This window comes from Chinchilla lanigera, unplaced genomic scaffold (genome assembly GCF_000276665.1).
Source record: "Chinchilla lanigera isolate Chin_1 unplaced genomic scaffold, ChiLan1.0 scaffold00167, whole genome shotgun sequence".
Lineage (NCBI taxonomy): Eukaryota > Metazoa > Chordata > Mammalia > Rodentia > Chinchillidae > Chinchilla > Chinchilla lanigera.
Genome location: NW_004955568.1, coordinates 1,454,795 through 1,472,818, shown reverse-complemented (window position 1 = coordinate 1,472,818; position 18,024 = coordinate 1,454,795). Strand labels below are relative to the sequence as shown.

The following is an 18,024-nucleotide window of genomic DNA, read 5'->3' as shown; positions in this document are numbered from 1 at the left end:
AGAAGTTGTTCTGTTCTCTGTGGAAGAGAAGTCCTATCTTTCTTGTCATATACCCTATGGAATTTCCATCCTAATCATAATTTCTATTCCAATAATATAATTTAAAAATAATGAGAAAAATAATGATACCAATTACCATTTATTGAGTACTCACAATGTGCTCTGTGACTGTGCTTGATTGGACTATCTTATTCACTTCCCATAATAATGAGGTAGCTACAGTTTGTTATCTTTTTTTTTTTTTTTTTTTTTTTGGTTTTTCTCCGGTACCGGGAACCGAACTCACGACGTTGCGCTTGCCAGGCAGGCGCTTTTGCTGCTGAGCTAAATCCCCAGCCCCTGTTATCTTCATTTGTACAGAAAGAGATAACAAAGCTAGGGAAAAGCTGGTAATTACTAGAAAGTGCTAGAGATGGATTTGAATATAATATGCTGTTTCTAGAGCCTAGCCTCTCGCCACAGTTTTATCATGCTTTTGGTTAATAGATAATCTCATTTACTTGATCGTTAATCCATTCATCCACTCAGTAAATGAGTGGATCCTGTGTTCTAGCTGTTAGGGCCACAGTGATTGGGTATGGATAGTGCAAAGATATGTGTTCAAGGATGAAAGTTTATTTCAGGGTTTATTTTTTAGTTCTAATTTTACTGGTTACTCTTAACTTTTTTTTATTTTTGACTAGATTCAGAGTTTCAAAATTAGAAGCTTTCAGAGAGGACAGCCTGCATTTCTTGGTACATCTGTTCTTGGTGTTTTTCTTTGGCCTCCTTCATTCTCTTGGCCAACAGTTTAGCATGTTCCGCAGCCTATTCTTTATTTTCTTAGTACTCTGTTTCTCCACGGCAGTACGCCTGCACTTGTGTTGTAGGACACGTGAAATCATAACGTGCTGAATCTTGGGTGCTCTAATTCGAAGTTTCTTCTTTGTCAAGAGCTTTCTGACAAAGTACTGGCGGGTGTCCTCTTCTTTAGAGAGACTGAAAAGTTTGCAAGTTCTGCTAGCTCTTTGGGACCGCAGGTAATAAGGTACCATGACATCAGTCAGTCCAGGAATGGCCTCTCCATTTTTTACAATAGCAAATTTAAGAATGCTTACTGGGGCAACCGAGCAATCCCGACTCTCACCAGTTCTTGGTTGGGAACAGGAACACCCCTTACTCAGTAGCAGGCAGACAAGGCCATGAGTCAAGACTCCCTGCTTTGAGGGAGGTTTTGTTCATCATTCTCACTACAGATTTGGACCACGTATGCCTTCCATTCTTCACTCAGAGTGTGAGCAGCAACTTCTGTGACATACGTGTCTTACAAAATATAAGGGTTGTGCTCACCATCCATTTCAATGAGTTTCTTTAGGCAGTGGATGGAAAAAAAATTCAGCTCTATCTTGAAGCAGCTGATCACTACAGTGTCACAAGAAAGAACAAATATTCTATATACTAATAAAATACTAGAAATAATCTGATTACCTATCAAGGTGAAGATTATTTCAAGTGAGATGCACACATAAGACAGAACACTGTAAAGCAATATACTGAGAAGGTGGGAGGATGCCCAGGTAAACCAAGCTAAGATTACATGATAAAACAACAAGATTTTGTCTAAATTATATATAAAATAACATGTAGTTTTTGGAGGCAGAAAAAATAAATGCCTAAAGGATGTATAACAAAATAATCATAGTGATTACATCTGCCACATGGGCTTAACCATGATTTTTACCTTCTTTATAAATTGCTGTATTATCTAAATTTTTAATAATGGGTGTTAATTTTATTAGATATTCACTCATCAAGTGTTCCTAGAGCTTTTACCATGTATGAGCAACATAATGTCTTAAGTTCTGCAGATACAGTGCCAAATAAGCAAAAATGGTTCCTGTTCTTATAGTTTACAGATTAGCAAATTACAACAGAATCTAATTATTATTATTTTTATTATGTAGAAGTAAAAAGTGCCACAAAATACATAACTAAGGCTCTTAACTCAGTCTGAAAGAGTGAGAGGATTCAGGGAAAAGTTCCTAGAGGAAACTATATTTCATTGGGGACTGGAAGGAGTATTCAAAAGGACTACAGCAATATTAATACACTCAACTGAGGCACAACAAAATTTTAAGGAGTTTATTTGAGTAAGAGACAATTCACGAACTGGAGAACACCAAATCAGAAGAGGTTTCATGGTTGGGTGACAAGAAGGTGTCAGAACAAGGGTGCACAGGTTGAATATGGAAGCAAAATAAATTATTTGATTGGTCATTGTATCAGGGTTCACTAACGGAACAGATATAATACAAGATAAACAAATGTACAAGAAATTACAAGTTTGGCTTGCAATGGTCAGCTACAGAGTTGGATGAGGAAGTGTGCAGAGGGTGTCTGCACGCTGGAGATTGAAGAGCCCAGCCCCGGGCTGGAGCTCACTGCAGTGTCCGTGCAAGTCCATATCAAAAGGCTGATGGATCTGCGACGGAATGCTGAAGAATCTACGATGAAGGCCGGAGAGCCAACACCAGAAGGCTGAAGAGTCCCAGACGGAAGCCCAGCAGTCTGCACCAGAAGCCAGGAGACGACCAAGCTAAAGGCGAAGACCGGAGTTCCTCCAAAGAACCAGCAGCCAGTCCTTGCTCAGTTCCTTTTTTTATGCAGTCTACCTGCTCTGGGGGGATGGGGGTGGTCCTCTGCTCCCACACCCTCTGCATGCCTGCCACTTGCACAGGCTGAGGATGAATACAAAGTAAGCACCCTGGCTCCCTTCTGAGTCACATAGTTACCCTTCTAAACTTGTCAAATTAACACAATAAACAACATCCCGGAAGGGTAAGGGCGTGTCCTTTTTACCCCAAGATGCAGAACTGCTGAGTCACTTAGCCAAAGCTCTAGACTCAAGTTGACACAATGTGTCAACCATAACAGTCACTATTACAAAATTGCCTTATTTGATCCATACCATTGGAAGCTTCTATTTATACAAATTTGTTGGCTAATTTTCATTGGTTGAGTTTATGTTTTGTTTTTCTTTAATACAGGCATTTACAAGAAGTATCTCAAGTTAAGTTTCTCTTATATTTGCAAAATCAAGCCAGGCTGAAGTTATTTAGAAGGCCCTTTATCTGCTCAGGGATTCTTCAGGCTTGGTCCTTATTTTAATGTAGCAGGAGCAAGAAAAATTAACCACTAATATTGGGAAAGTGGAGAGAATGAGGAATAGTCTGTGCAAAAGAAGCAGCATGAGTCAAGATTCAGGTGAGAGAAAGAACTATAGTCAGTCAATATCCTTAGAGCATGGGAGACAAGAAGTGTGGAAAAAAGTTTCGACTGGAGAAAAACAGAGAAACCAGCATATACAACTTGCAAATTTTATAAAAGCTTTAAATTTTGTGTGTGTGTGTGTGTGTGCGGGGAGTCAAACTCAGGACCTTGTGCTTACAGGCAGGCACTTATGCCACTGAGCTATATCCCTAGCTGAGACTTTAAATTTAATCTAAGCTCATTTGGAATCATTTAAAACTTTTAAGCAAGGAGATGACATGATCAGATTTACCTTTTAGGAAGATCTATTTGGCTTTTGCATGGACTAGATTGGAGGAATAAAGACTAGAGCCAGAAGCCAGGCATGGCAGTGCACTGGAAGTCTGAGACAGGAGGATTACAAATTTGAGCCCAACCCAGGCAGTGTAGTGACTCAGCAAGGCTATGTCTCAAAAATATAAGTAAAAAAGAAAATAATTTGGGCATGTAGCTCAGTGTGGAGCTTCAGGGTTTAATTTCCAGTATCAAAAAAAAAAAAAAAAAAAAAAAAGACAGGAGGTAAAGGGAATAGTTGGGAGGCTCAACACCATAGGCAGAGGTTGGTGGTGATGCCCAGAGAGGAATGAGAAAAATAAATGGGTGTAACCCAAAGATATTTGAGAGACATACCTGGCAGGAGTACATTGACTGCGTGTAAAGCTAGTGAAAGAGTAAAAATCTAAGGATTATCTCTCACCAAGTTACCTTCCCATTCCCATCCAGACTAGGTTATCACCCTGTTGGAAGCTTTCAGGATACCTTGAACTTTTCCTTTAACAATATGAAATACAGTGAACCTTTGACTTATGAGCTCAATTTGTTCCCAGGGGCTGGTTGTAACTCAAGTTGTCAACTGAAGGCTCAGACTCCTCTACACAGCCTTCAGATTCTCTCCCTTATATAAAAAGGCAGACCTCAGTGCTCTTAGAGAGACATTGATCCAGGATTTCTCAACCCCTTAGAGGAAAGGATATTGTAATGATCCTTCCAGAACTCTTTAAGGGTTAAATCTGTATCTGAGACCATCTGGAAGCACAAGCGCAAGCATTCAGGTCATAAGTTGACTTTGGTCGTAAGTTAAAAAAAAATCCCAGTCATAACCTTTGTTGTTTGTCGGTCAGGCTGGTTGTAACTTGAGGCTTCACTGTGTTTGTTCCAAGGCAGTCTTTTCTCTTTTCTGTTAGAATCTGAGCTCTGCCAAAGTGAGCACAGTGTTTTCTTTCCATGCTAGATACAGCAATTAGGAGAGTCCCTGGTGCTTAGTAGGCATGCCTTTTTTTCTTCTTCCTTCTGTTGTGTTTTTTTCCATTCCATTGTTTTAATACGCACAAATGCTGCAGAACACAAGAATAAGAGAGCCCCAGTAGAATCTGTTATTTAGAATGAGTGATGTCAAGTCTTCTTGCTTAGGAAACTGCTAGGTTATGTTATACCCTGAGGATGAGAACTACTGGAACAAATACAAATAGTACTTTTATAGTCATTAAGCTACAGCCCACCAGTCAAAAAATCAGAGAAATGATTTTCATTTTGGTAGAAATGTAAGAGATCTTTCTTGCTCTTTAGGATCTCTAAATGTAATTGGGAAGATAGTTCTACAGATAACCACAGTATATCATGATAAGGACCACAGACTAGGTACACGGTGGGTTGGAAGAACTCAGGAGGGGGCCCTTGAGCAGGCTTTAGGGTCCCTTAGACTTCCTTTAGTGGGATATGTCTGAGTTAATTACTTAAGGGTGAGTTGGGACTAAAGTCAGAGCTGGACGAGCAGTGAAGAGGAGTGACATTCCATGTTAATATTATTACCTATACAGAATCCTCCAGCAGCATCCTTTCAAAACTGCCTTCACTCCTGGAAAGGATTGAGAAAGTATTACTGAAAATCCTAGGCAAACATTGAGGCCATTAAGTGGTATTTTCCTCCCGAATTCTACTCACCAAATAATCTTTCTGAGTTGAAACAACTGTGGACAAGCACCCAGTCCTGATGGTATTGAGTGGACCAAACTGGTAAAGAATCTACTTTGAAGCCTAAGCTCCCACTGTGGCTCAACTGTCCACATAGCTCATTTTGTTGGCTCTGGCAGCACTATTCCCAGCTAGGCAATCTATTTTTGGTGACCAGGAAAGCTGTTATTTGTTGTGTTTTGTTTTTATATAGTTCAGAGGATGCCAGTGTGGTGGTGATGATGACATTTAGATATTCCAGGATTGAGGGTGGTGTGGGTGTGTATCTGCAGTGGGGGAAAGCAGCAGGATCATCATCTGACTTTATGTTTTTTTATGTACAAGCTGAGGCTGCCTAAGATAGAGTTTATTTATCAACTTGTCAGCTTTCCCCTCAACACTCCTGTTATTTCAAGATAAATCTGTGGAGGATTGTTATTGGTGTGCTATTGAGTTTTAGGAGAGAAAATGGGATGGCATTAACAATTTTATATCTAAAAGACTATAGAGCTTCAGAAATTATATTGCAATTTCACAAAAGAGTTTTAAGAGGAAGTTTTTAAAAATGAGTTTGTTGTGAAATCCCAAAGGAAAAACCAGGTCTTTGTAGCAGTCGCAGTCTTTCTGAAGCAGAAAGCGGTAGTTGACTCTTGAGACACCAGGCAGAAACTCTGTATTGGGGTGAAAGCGTTGATGAGTGGAAGACCAAACTGACTGATTTTCATTGACATTTTCCTTGCTAGAAAGTAGTGCATAAACATTATATGTATTCATTAGAGCAGCATAATTGGTATGTTTTCTTCTTATGCCAAAACATAGAATGGATCATATATTTCAATCTGTTTTATCTGAGTATTATAACAAAGGGTTACCTTTCGATAAAATATAATAATCTATGCTCTCAGTAGTAAAAGCTACTTAGAAGATACTTTATGTAGCCTTTCCATCAAGGGTCCATAATTTAAATGTGATTAATATATGAAACATCTAGACGTGATTAGTTTTAAGCCATTTGTCATTTTTTGGGGGGTATTGGTTTTTATGAGACAGGGTCTCGCTATGTAGCCCAGGCTAGCCCTGAACTCGCAACAGTCCCCCTCTTCTGCTTTTCAAGTGCTAAGATTATAGGCGTATGCCACCATGCTTGGCTAAGTCACTTGCCTTTAATTAAGTTGGACTGAATTTAACTCTAACCCTAAAACCGAATATCACACGCACACACACACACACACACACACACACACACACACATCTTTGTAAAAGGGAAAGGATTGAGCAATTTATTTTTTCAGTTTTTCTTTTCAAAATAACAGATTTATTGAAATATAATTTGTGTAAAACCATGCAATTTAAGTCACAGAGTTGTACAACCATCATCACCTTATAATTCCAGAACATTTTATTCACATGAGAAAGATGCCTAACATTCATTGGCAGTCATTTTCTGTTTCCCTGCTCCTACCCCCTGGAAACCACTAATCTAGTTTTTCTCATTCTCAACCTTCATATAAGTGGAGTTATACGATATATGACCTGTAGTACTTTTTTCACACTTGCATAATGTTTTTGGGGGTTCACTCATGTGGTACCGTGTATCAGTAGTCCATTCCTTTTTATGATTGGTATACAGTATATTAAATTGTATTTATTAACTCAACAGTTCAAGGACATTTGGGAGATTTTTATTTTTGGGCTATTGTGCATAAAGCACTATGAATATTTTGTGTACAAGTGTCCATAGGGCCATATGTTTTAAATTCTCTTGGGTGTATAGCTGGGAGAGGAATTGTTGGGTCAGCTGGTAACTCTCTGTTTAGCCTTTTGAGGGCCAGCTTTCATTTATTTATCTAGAAAATGGAGAAAATGACTTTGTCATAGGCTCAACTTGTCAGGTTTTCCATAGGTGCAAGGAGGATGATTTGCAGTTAAGAATGGTTGTTGGAAAGATGTTGGATCTCAGAGGTGGAAGTGGATTACTTTAATAGTCACAGGTGAATCCTAGAATTATGAGACACACATGATCTCATGACTGACTGAGGCCCTGTGAAAGCTGCAGTATGGAGTCCAGCTGTGGAAAGTTATAGTTTTGTGCTCCACCTCTTTCTAGATGAGCAAGTCAGCCAACATTTTGATGTCTCTCTTTTCTAGACAATAAATTGAGATAATAATATATAATTTTTGGACTTCTGAGATTGTAGTGAAGATACAATGAAGCAATATACATGGAGGCATTGTGTATATTGTCAAAACTTAGGTTATTATTGAAGTGAACACATAGTAATGGTATCCAATTAATTTTCTAATATGAGTCTCAGTCATTAAAAATAGCCAGGAATTAAGCTTTGATATTTGTGCAAATCAGATTTTGTCAAAACAGTATAGAGATCCCAGACACATACATATATTAGAAGAAAAAAAATATATAAAACAAATCACCCTTTCCCATCTGCCCCATCTTTTCTTACTTGTCTATCTTGCTCAATCCAGAGCAAATTGGGTTCCTAGGTTCTATTTCATTATGTGCAAAAGAGTAAGAAATACCTCCAACCATTTCCTTTCCTGTAACTGGTTTGAAAATATGACAATTAGAAAGGTTAAAGTTTTAAATAGTCTATTAGAGACCATCTCTGGGTCCCAGTCTTCATTTTGTTTTGAAAATATGATGCACCTTGTACTCACTTATCTCTTAAGAGGTGCAAATTAAAACAATAGTGAGAGTCTATCTCATTCCAGAAAGAATGGCTATTATCAAAAAATCAACAAATAACAAATGCTGGCGGGGCTGTGGGAGAAAGGAACCCTTCTTTGCTGTTGGTGGGAGTGTAGACTACTATGGAAATCAGTGTTGAGATGCCTCAAAAAACTAAAACTGGAGATTCCATTTGACCCAGCTATTCCTCTTCTTGGTATCTTCCTGAAAGAATTGAAAGCATCATACCACAGTGATATATGCACACTCGTGCTTATAGCAGCACAATTTGTAATAGCTAAATCTAGGAAATAGCCCATATGCCCATCAATGGATGAATGGATAAAGAAGACGTGTTTCATATACATATATAAGGGAATACTACTCTGCCATAAAGAAAGATAAGCTTGAGACATTTCTAGGTAAATGGATGTACCTTGAGACCACACTCTTAGGTGAAATGAATCAGACACACATATTTAAATATTGCATTGCTTCACTGGTGTGAGAAACCAATGGGGTAAATAAGAACCAAAGAATATAATAGATATTGAGAAATAGGAAGAAAATTTTCAAATGGAAAGGGGGTCAGTGGAAGGGGGTAGAGGGAAGAAAGGAAGGGAAAAGTAAAAGGGAGAATAGGAGGATATGGAGGGGTTGGAGGGAGAGGAGGAGAACGGGGAAAAAAGAAGAATCAAGATATACTATATACAGGTAAAAATTCTCTATGATGAATGCTATCATTATGTATATCTAAAATGTACCAATAAAATGAATTTAAAATGATGAAGTAAAATAACAAAGAAAGAAAGAAAGAAAAAAGGAAGAAAGAAGCCAGAACTCTCCATCGGAGCAGATAGATTCTCACTGCCTTTTAGAACGACAGGAAAGCTTGTGGATATTCTTGTGTTTTGTTTTTGTTTTTGTTTTTTGTCATTTTGGGGTGTTTTTGGTTTGGTGCCAGGAATCGAAACTCATGACTTCATACTTGCCAGGCAGGCACTGTGCTGCTGAGCTATATCCCCGGCCCAGCATGTGGATAGTCTGAGGTTCCTTAAAAATGATAGCCTTTTCGTTAGCAAATTCCTTTGATAAGTGTATTATCCACCTTTCCATAACTGGGACAAAATACTTGACACCCACAACCTAACTGAGAAGAGGTTTATTTTGGCTCACAGTTCCAGAGGTTTAAGTCCATGGTCAGGCTTGCTTCAAGGCAGAATCACCATAGTGGGAGGATATGGCAGAAGAAATCTTGCCAGGACGCAGAGCAAAAGAGAAAAAGCCAGAGAGAGGAAGGGCCTAGGATGAGAATATACGTCCATGTTATGCCCCTTAAAACTACTTCTTTCAACAAGGCCCCACCTCCTAATAGCATTCAGCTATGAACTCCTTGCTAATGTTGGTGCCCAATGATATGATCAGCTTCAAAAGCTTCATTTCTGAACATATGAACCTCTACAGGAGGACATTTTTTATCCAAATCATAACAGTGGGGTTGTTTCTATGAGGAAATATGATTCAAACTTAGAATATCAGGATGACCATATCAGCACATCAATTAAGTCACTATTAGAGAACTCTACTGTATCCTTATATCTAATTGATAGCTTCCTCCTTGTAATTCCTCATTTCATTCCAAATAAAACAATTTTTAAAATTAGAAACTATTTCACAAACAACAAGAATGTACAAAGAATCATAAAATATGTGTCCATGCATCCATTATCCCGATGTTAACAAGCATTATTTCCACTCTGTTTGTTTCAGATGGAAAAACAAAAGCATCACGGTTATGGTTGGCTCCCTTGGTTGTCTCTCTAGATCCCAGTATCTTGACTTTTCTGTCATCAACTCTTATTCCATAATGGTTCCCAAATCACAGAATTAGAAAATAGCAGCGCTGGGATTTGAACTTCAGTTCCCTTGTTCAAAATCTATTGCACTTTCCATAATTTTGTTGGTACCCTGCCAAGTTAAATGTGCATAATGTGATTTAATTGTCTATTTGTAAATAAAATATCAAAGTTTATTTAAAACACTTTTCTGCTCCCCTGTTTACTGTGTCAACTTCCTTAAAATATTTTTATTTCAAAGACTATAAAGGTATGAAATATCAGATATCAAATTAGCAGGGTTGAAATTGTGCAAATTTTATTATATTTGAAAAGAATATGTCTATTAAGATGGTTAATCATTTCTAGTGGAGTGGAACTTCATTTTTGTGAGAGAGATTGGTAAGAGATTAATATGTTTTTAATGTTTTAATAACTCTATTACAAGAGCTTTGGGGGGGTCTCAATATGATTAAGACGATGTCAAGCTAGGGTTCTAAAGGCTGACTTGACAGTTAGTTATGTTAATGTAGCATGACATACAACAGCTGGGTTGTAATCCTCCTACTATTGTTAGCATTGATTGAGTCATTATTGCAATCTTATTTCCAGTCTGGACTCATACATTATGGAAGAGGTGGAAAGCAATTAAGGGAGGACCAAAGGAAAGCCATTAATGTTTGGGGAAAAACATTTTGAGAGAAGAATAAAGATTGGCATGTACTACGGGAAAAAAAGAGGAAAGATAGAAGCACTGTCCCTTATAGTAGAAGCTCCAGAATCTGCAGTGTTTTATTTCCTAAGCAATGTAGAACTGAAAAGTAAATAAGCTGCACAAAAGATAAGTGGTAGAAACAGTGCAGTCATCCTTGTAGGCAGCCCTAGCCCTCCCATTACCGCTGTCCACACAGAATCTGCCTTCAGAAACTAGACTTGAGACCCTCTCCCTGATTTTCAGGATCTCCCCAGTACGGTTCTTCACGTCCTGTCATCCCAGCTCCTCAGTTCCAAGACGCTGTGTGCCCTTGCTTCAGTACAGTTGGTCCTCTGCACCTTTGGTTATTTTCCACCTCCTAGAACTACTTCATGTTCATCCTTGAGCCTAGCTTCTCAGCACAACTACAGGGCCAGTTCTCTGTGGAGCTTTCTCTGACAACCTCTCCTTCATAATTTCTACAATATTTCCTATTTATACAGTTCATACTGTCTTATGATTGTAATTTTTCATATATTACCCCCTATTTGTGCAGAACTCATAGAAAGTCTACATTCTGTATTAAAATTAGTTTGGTAGAATATTTTATTTATAAAATAATCTTTTTATAAGGTAGAATGTCTTCCTGTAAGCTGTTTATCCCAAAACATCTATCTAATCTCATGTTCAGATGAGTTTTATTATAATTAAATCCAACAAGGCCAAAAAAGTCAGCGGGTTATGTATCTAACAAATATTTAATGAGCACTTATTATGTACCAGAGATCGTTATTAGTACAGGTGACAAAGCACTGGACAAAATAGCACAAATCTCAGCTTTCTCATGGAGTTTACATGCTAGTGGGGAAAGACAGACAAGAAACAAAACAAATGAATAAAAATAGTATTGCAGAAGGCAATAGCGATTGTCTTGTTTATTTTTTTCATTGCTGAGACAAAATACTCAATACACAAAGTTAAGCGAGGAAAGGTTTATTTAGCTCCAATTTTGTAGAGATTCTGGTCCATAGTTGGCTGGCTCCAAGGCAGGTTGCTATGGCAAGGGGCATGGCAAAGGAGAAACAGTTTAAGGGAGACAGAAGGTGGCAAAGCAGTGAAGTAGGAAGCAGCAAGCAGTGACCAATGACCCTCTTTCTGTCCCCTATACCCCATGCAGGCTACTGCCCTTAGGGCACCCTTAATCCTACCCAGAACTATTTTAGTCATCACACACTCTTGATCCCACACTTAATCTCAGCATCACACACTCTAGATCCAGCCACCTCTGAAAAGCCCCACCTATGACCACATGAAGCTTTGTAGGGACATTGAGACACAAGCCCCAACAGCGATACAGAAACAAAACACAATAAAGGGGATGTGGACTGCTGGGATGAGACAATGGGGTAGGTTACACCTTTAAATAGAGCGGTCGCTTCACTGAGAAGGTGACATTTGATGAAAGATGAAGGCAAGGCCATAAAAAATTTGTGTATGTACAAACTTCCCCTAATGAATATAATCGTTATGTACTGCAAACATGTACTAAAAACTAAAAATTGAAAAACATGAAGGTAAGGAAGAAAGTTCTGTAGCTGTGAATGGAGGGAGCAGACTATAGGTACTGCCAGGTAATTACTGTTTTTAAGAAAGTATGAGGGAAGCCAGTTTGGCTGGAACAGAGACAGGATAGTAGGAGAAGAGTGCAGAGGTCATCAGAGGGGAAGGGAGAAGAGGGGCTCCTATCACGTAGGGCCTTGACCTTATGGGCTAAGGAACCACATTGCCCTTCGCTGTCAGACAAGGAGTCATAGAGGTCTCCAGCAGAGGCGAAACCTCAGTTTTTAACAGGGACACTCTGGTGCTGTGCTCAGAACGGACTATAGGGGGACAAGGATGGAAGCCAGGAAACGAGTAGAAGGGGTGACTGAGATAATTTGGGAGAGAGATGATGGTATCTTGGTCCAGAGTGGTAGAAGTATCAGTGGAGTGGTGGTATATGGAATACATTTTCATAGAATATATATATGAATATATATAAAATTATATTTATTAGAAATAATAAGATTTGCAGACTGATGAATGACTTAAAAGTTCTGACCCAAACAAGTAGAAATACTGAACTGTTACAAAGTTAAATAGGGTCCAATGAGGCAAGAACATATTTATTAGAGGGGTGGTGTTTAGTTTTAGATATCACAAATGTGAAAATATTTATATTCAAGTGGAGATTTGTAATAAGAAGTTAGATATAAATTGGAGTTTGGGGATGATATCATGGTGGGCATATTATAAACTTGGAACTATATGTGAGCAAAACACCATTTCTCTACAATCACCATTCTAGCAAATATAGTTTCTTTGGCGCTATTACAACGAATCCTTCACGCTATGAGAATAATATAGGCAAGCTAGCCCATAGCTAACAAAGCAGGTCAGCAAAACATATAATACTTATGGAATACATATATACTCACTAAGTCCACAAATACTTAGGGGATGCATTGTAAACACTGTGTAAAGAGAATACAAAAACACAAAATACTTCATGCTAGCCTGTCTTAGTTACTTTTCATTGCTGAGACAAAACACCCAATGCACAAAATGAAGGAAGGAAAGTTTATTTAGAGTTTGTGGAGGTTTCAGTCCATACTTGGTTGGCTCTGAGGCAGAAGATAGCAAAGCAACAAGAGCAAAGGGGGGAATCGCAGTGCGTGCAAGCCTCTTTCCCTCCCTTATATTGTAAGCAGGCTACCCACACCCAGGGGGCGGCACTCACATAGTTAACCTTCGAAACTTCTCACAGTGACACAATGAATAACATCCTAGAGCAGGAAGGGCATGTTCTTTGCACCCCAGGATGTAGAACTGCTGAGTCACTTAGCCAAACCTCTAGACTCCCCAAGTTGACACAGTGTATCAACCATAACATAGCCCTAAAACCAATCTTGTCTGTTCAAGAAGATTAAGAGGCTGTAACAGTATAGCCTGCGTAACAGCGGTGTTGCAGGCTGTTGTGGAAGCTACAGAAGGAAATGAAGATATATAAATCATTGGCCCTTTCTTTGGGCAGCTTTAGACAAGAGGGGCCATCAAACAAATGGAATATCACATAACTAAACAATGTGAATAATCCTCCAAGATGATAAAGGCAACACCAAAGGCAGCATATAAATGCTGGTAATGTTACTATCTGATGTAGGAGGAAGAGGAAGGTGGCTAGGGTAGCAGGGAGGTTTTGCTTGGATGGAATTTCAACTAAGATTTGAAAACAAAACAGCAGGTATCTTAGAGAAGGGATGGAATTTATCTTTTATTCCGAGAGTGATGAGATGCTTATGAAGGGTTTTAAATTAGAGAGACGACAGGCAATGTTTAAATTTTGAAAACATTGTTTTGGCTATAACCTGGAGATTGTTGGTGTGGATTCTGGTAGATGTGATAGAGACTATTGCAAAAGTGTTTGCTATGAATTTTGTAAGCATGGGACATTCAAACTGAGCTTTCTAGTAAACAGTTGGACGTATAGATCTTGGGTGAGAAGGCCAACCTTAGAGACTTTGGGTTGTTTGGGAGGTAAAAGTTACAGTACAAAAAAGTGAGTAAAAGGTCTAAGGGAGAAAATGTGAAAAGAATGCAGAAGGTTAAGCACTTACTCTGTCATTTAAACACTGACTTTAAGCAACTGGTTAAAAAAACAAAAGGGGCCAGAGAGATGGAAGAAGGACAAGATGTCATAGGCATAGAGGAAAGGGGCATAAATGTGTAGTGAAATCTAGGTTGGATAAGAATATCTTGCATTCTTATGCAGTTTTGTTTCCCCAAAACCTTTGTTAAATTCTCTTACATGATAAGAGAATCCAAGTAGTCAAGCAAAGCATGATTAAACACTAATCTAGGATGTAGCATTCTGGCCCCATCTTGCACAAATGGGAGTGATAATAACTGGGTTATCCCTCTAAGATCTTTAACCAGGAAAGGACCTTAGAAACTATCCTATTTTCAACTATTTCACTACATAAATGAGTACAGTTAGGCCTCCAAAGATGTCTATCTCCAGGTCACACAGCTATTTAGTAACAGTGCTGAAACCAGAAAAGATTTTTTATTTATATTTTCATATTTATTTGAGATGAGTTATCACTGTGTTGCTTAGGCTGAATGCAAACTCCTGGGCTCAAGAGATCCTCTTGTCTCAGTCCCCTGAGTAGCTGGGATTACAGATGAACACTCACACTAGCTCAGAGAAATATATCTTGAGTTTTAATTTAGTTTTTTCTTCCCACACTGTCTAAGCTTAAATGGTATTCATTTATTCTAAATGTAAAATGTAGATGAAGATGGCTAAATGAACTTTAAATGTGCGGGTTTGTTCTTAAAATGGGGGAACACTTTGGCTTGTCAACTGTGTAATGGAAGAAATGTGTTTCCTAGTTGCAGTTTGAATCTTCTGCCCTCCTAAGGCTGCTTGATTCACTCAAACTTTTTCTGTCTTTCATTCAACTTCTAAAGAAGGTTTCTCTAGTATCACCCCACTAGGATTTGATCATTCTTTCTTCTGGGTTCCTATGGAATCCATGTTCCTCAAACTGCGGGTTGAAATGTATCAGCCATCTGTGAAATCAATTAGGTACATCACTCCCAGAAAGAGAAATAGACCAGAAGCTATCAGAGTAAATCACACATAATGGTGGTAACAATTACTTTGTTAAATGATTGTTTCAGTTAAGTGTGTGTGTGTGTGTGTGTGTGTGTGTGTGTTGGACTGCAATATAAAATGTAAAAAGTTTAAAAAACACATATTGGTTGTGTGAAAGCCCCTCACCTCTCTTATATTTTATCCTCCATGCAATGTTCTACCTGTTAGGTACTAGGAAATGTGACTTCATTATGAAGGTTTGAAAAAAAATTAGAAAAATGAAAAGCAGGTATATTGGGGAGGGAGTGTTTAAATTCAGTGGAACATTTTAAAGTTCTCTTTACTTTGGATATTCACACTAGTTTTTCCAACCTGGTGTTACTGAGGTGTGTTTGTTATCTGCGCTGCCAGGTTGTCTCTGAGTCACCTTTAATGTCCCATGTGATGTGGTATAAATAATACTTCCTGCTAATGTTGCAGCTGTCACTCAAGGATCTTAAATTGCTTTATGAACAGGATCTGGTGATGAGTGCCTGGCTCCACTTGGCAGGTGCCAGAGTTAAGAACCAGTGACTGGCTGAATCTCTGGGCTCCAGGATGACGGCTCCCTCCCTTTGACCCACCCACACCCTCTTCTCATTCTTCCCTAGAAGGAGGTGCCTCTGTGTGAGCTGTTATAACTGGTGTACAGTTTGCAAAGGTTCTGCTCAGCTAGAAGATTTGCCTTTTTTTTGAGGCTGACATGGGGAGGACATGTAATAAAGGCCACTCATATTTTCAGTTTCTGAAACTGAAAACCACTAAGAGAAAAACTGGAAGGAACTGATCAGAGGAGCGAGCACTCTGGGTCACCAAAGGGAATTAGACACACATACACACACACACACACACACACACACACACACACACACACACACGGTAGTAGCTCTGTCAGATTTGCACCTGACAGAAAGGAAGGTAGACCTTTGGCCCACCTTGTGTGGGCCATTTTGTCTATGCCTGCTCTTTGCCATAGCAACCTTACTTCTCTCCTCAGGTTCCTTTGGGTTATTGTCCAGATCAGCCACCAGGAGCTTCAGTACCTCCCACCCCTTCCCCAACCCTTTATTTTTTCCTCTGTACAATCCACTGACACCTCGAATGACTCCCCCTGCCCCATTTCCTGGAAGCGGCAAGGGGTCAGCCCCTCTCTTTTCTGAGAAGCTGTTTAACTGCTGCACTTGGGCCTGTGAGGCTCCAGGAGGGTGACAGCCAGTCCTGGCCTGGAGTCGGGTTACACCACTTGTGTCCGAGTTCACACAGCATGTTCCTCGTCAGGGATTCCGCAAATATCTCCCTGAGGTAAAAAAAGGAAAGTGCGCTAGGCTCCAGCACCCAGAGCAGTGAGCCCAGTCCCAAGTCCCGGAGAGAGCGCCAGCAGGGTGATGTCGCCGTAGCCAGCCTGTGGGTCGCAGCCTCGGCCGCTCCATGCCACGGTGCAGCCACGCTGCGTTCCTGGGGTGAGGGGAGACCGGGCATGCTCCTCCCCATGGGTTGCCCACCATGTCTAATGGATATCGCACTCTGTCCCAGCACCTCAATGACCTGAAGAAGGAGAACTTCAGCCTCAAGCTGCGCATCTACTTCCTGGAGGAGCGCATGCAACAGAAGTATGAGGCCAGCCAGGAGGACGTCTACAAGCGGGTGAGTGCGGGCCGGGCCTGCGGGCGCCTGCGGCTGTCTAGACCGGGCTGCGCTGGTCAGTGAGAGGGCAAGGTTCGGGCCCCCTCCTTAACGCCGTGCGACCTTGGTTGGACAAGTCCCCTGAACCTCTCCTGTTCTGGTTTCCTCCTACCCTTCTCTGTGAAAGGAGGGGACTGGCTTAAAACAGCCTCTCCGTGGCAACCACGCAGAACAATCAGCTCGGGAGCTGCTTCAAACTCTAGATTCCGTCCTTCTTCAACTCAGGGAAGCAGAGATTCTGATTTAGTTACAGGAGGAAGAAGCACGGAAATCTGCATTTTCAACAAGCAGTGGGAGGTGACTCTGGCAGGAGGTTTAGGCCCCCTTCTAGCTCTAGATGAAGAATAGGACGCTATGGGGAAAAGGGCAGGCTTGAGGGCCAGACCTCTCCTTCCTTGAGAAATTCATGTTTGTTTTTGAAAAGGATTAGGTAAGTAAGTTTTGGAGGCAGACTCTAAACCATTTTTAGTCGTAGGACTAGTTCACCTTACCCTGAAGAAGAGGATAGCAGTTGGCTCGCGGTGGGCAGCTTCCAGGCGGGGAGGGCTGTCTTGATTGATGGGTCAGAGTGGGTTGGCTGAGCTGGGGGGGAGATGAGACAGCATCTCTAACAGACTTAAAGCAATAGGCTACAAGGATTAAACCCTCGCTTGTCACAACACTGATTTCCTCAAGCCTCTTAATGTCAGGCAAGAGGAGTAACATGGGCTGGTTGCCTCAGACTTTATTGGAAGTTCCTAATCCCCACCTATTTCCACAGAGCATGACGCGAATGTCACTTTGTATGTGTGCCTTGTCCTGTCCTGAAGAAGGCTGGGAAGCCTTAGAGGCTGCTAGATACAACACCTTGGTTCTGAGAAACAGCTGATATTTAGGAAATCTAGTGATTATTTCATAATATCAGTTAATATGAACTGCTAAATGTGGGAGAATTTAGCCCTATTACCTATCTTTCCTGAATTTCCATGTTTAACCTGAATTTTTCTGACCTTGGCCCAGGTTCATCTTTCATCTTTCTGTGGCTACAATGTGAATGTCTCAGAGGAGGCTGGCGGCTCGTTAACTCAGAGGGTTGAGAGAAGGGAAGGAGGAGTGGCAAAGTTTGCCTCCGGATAGGAACACTGAACAAATTTGTTCACTGTGCAGAGGGAGGAAATTTTCCTGTTAATTCCCTCCAAAGCAAGGCGGAAGGAGCAGCTGCTTGGAT

General features: G+C 40.2%; 1 protein-coding gene and 1 pseudogene across 7 annotated transcripts in view; one reads left to right on the top strand and one right to left on the bottom strand.

Moving 5' to 3' along the window:
- Pde4dip (phosphodiesterase 4D interacting protein) overlaps window positions 1-18,024 on the top strand; it is a 225,299-nt gene that overhangs the window by 73,533 nt on the left and 133,742 nt on the right. For 4 of the 7 annotated variants that reach the window (XM_013509345.1, XM_013509340.1, XM_013509348.1 and 1 more), the window contains exon 4: window positions 16,668-16,778. In XM_013509345.1, coding sequence (XP_013364799.1) covers window positions 16,668-16,778 — 111 coding nt within the window. Of the gene's footprint in view, window positions 1-16,452; window positions 16,779-18,024 lie in introns of those variants that run through there. The other 3 variants (XM_013509346.1, XM_013509344.1, XM_013509347.1) reach the window with 1 other exon arrangement.
- LOC102019544 lies at window positions 627-16,613 on the bottom strand (annotated as a pseudogene).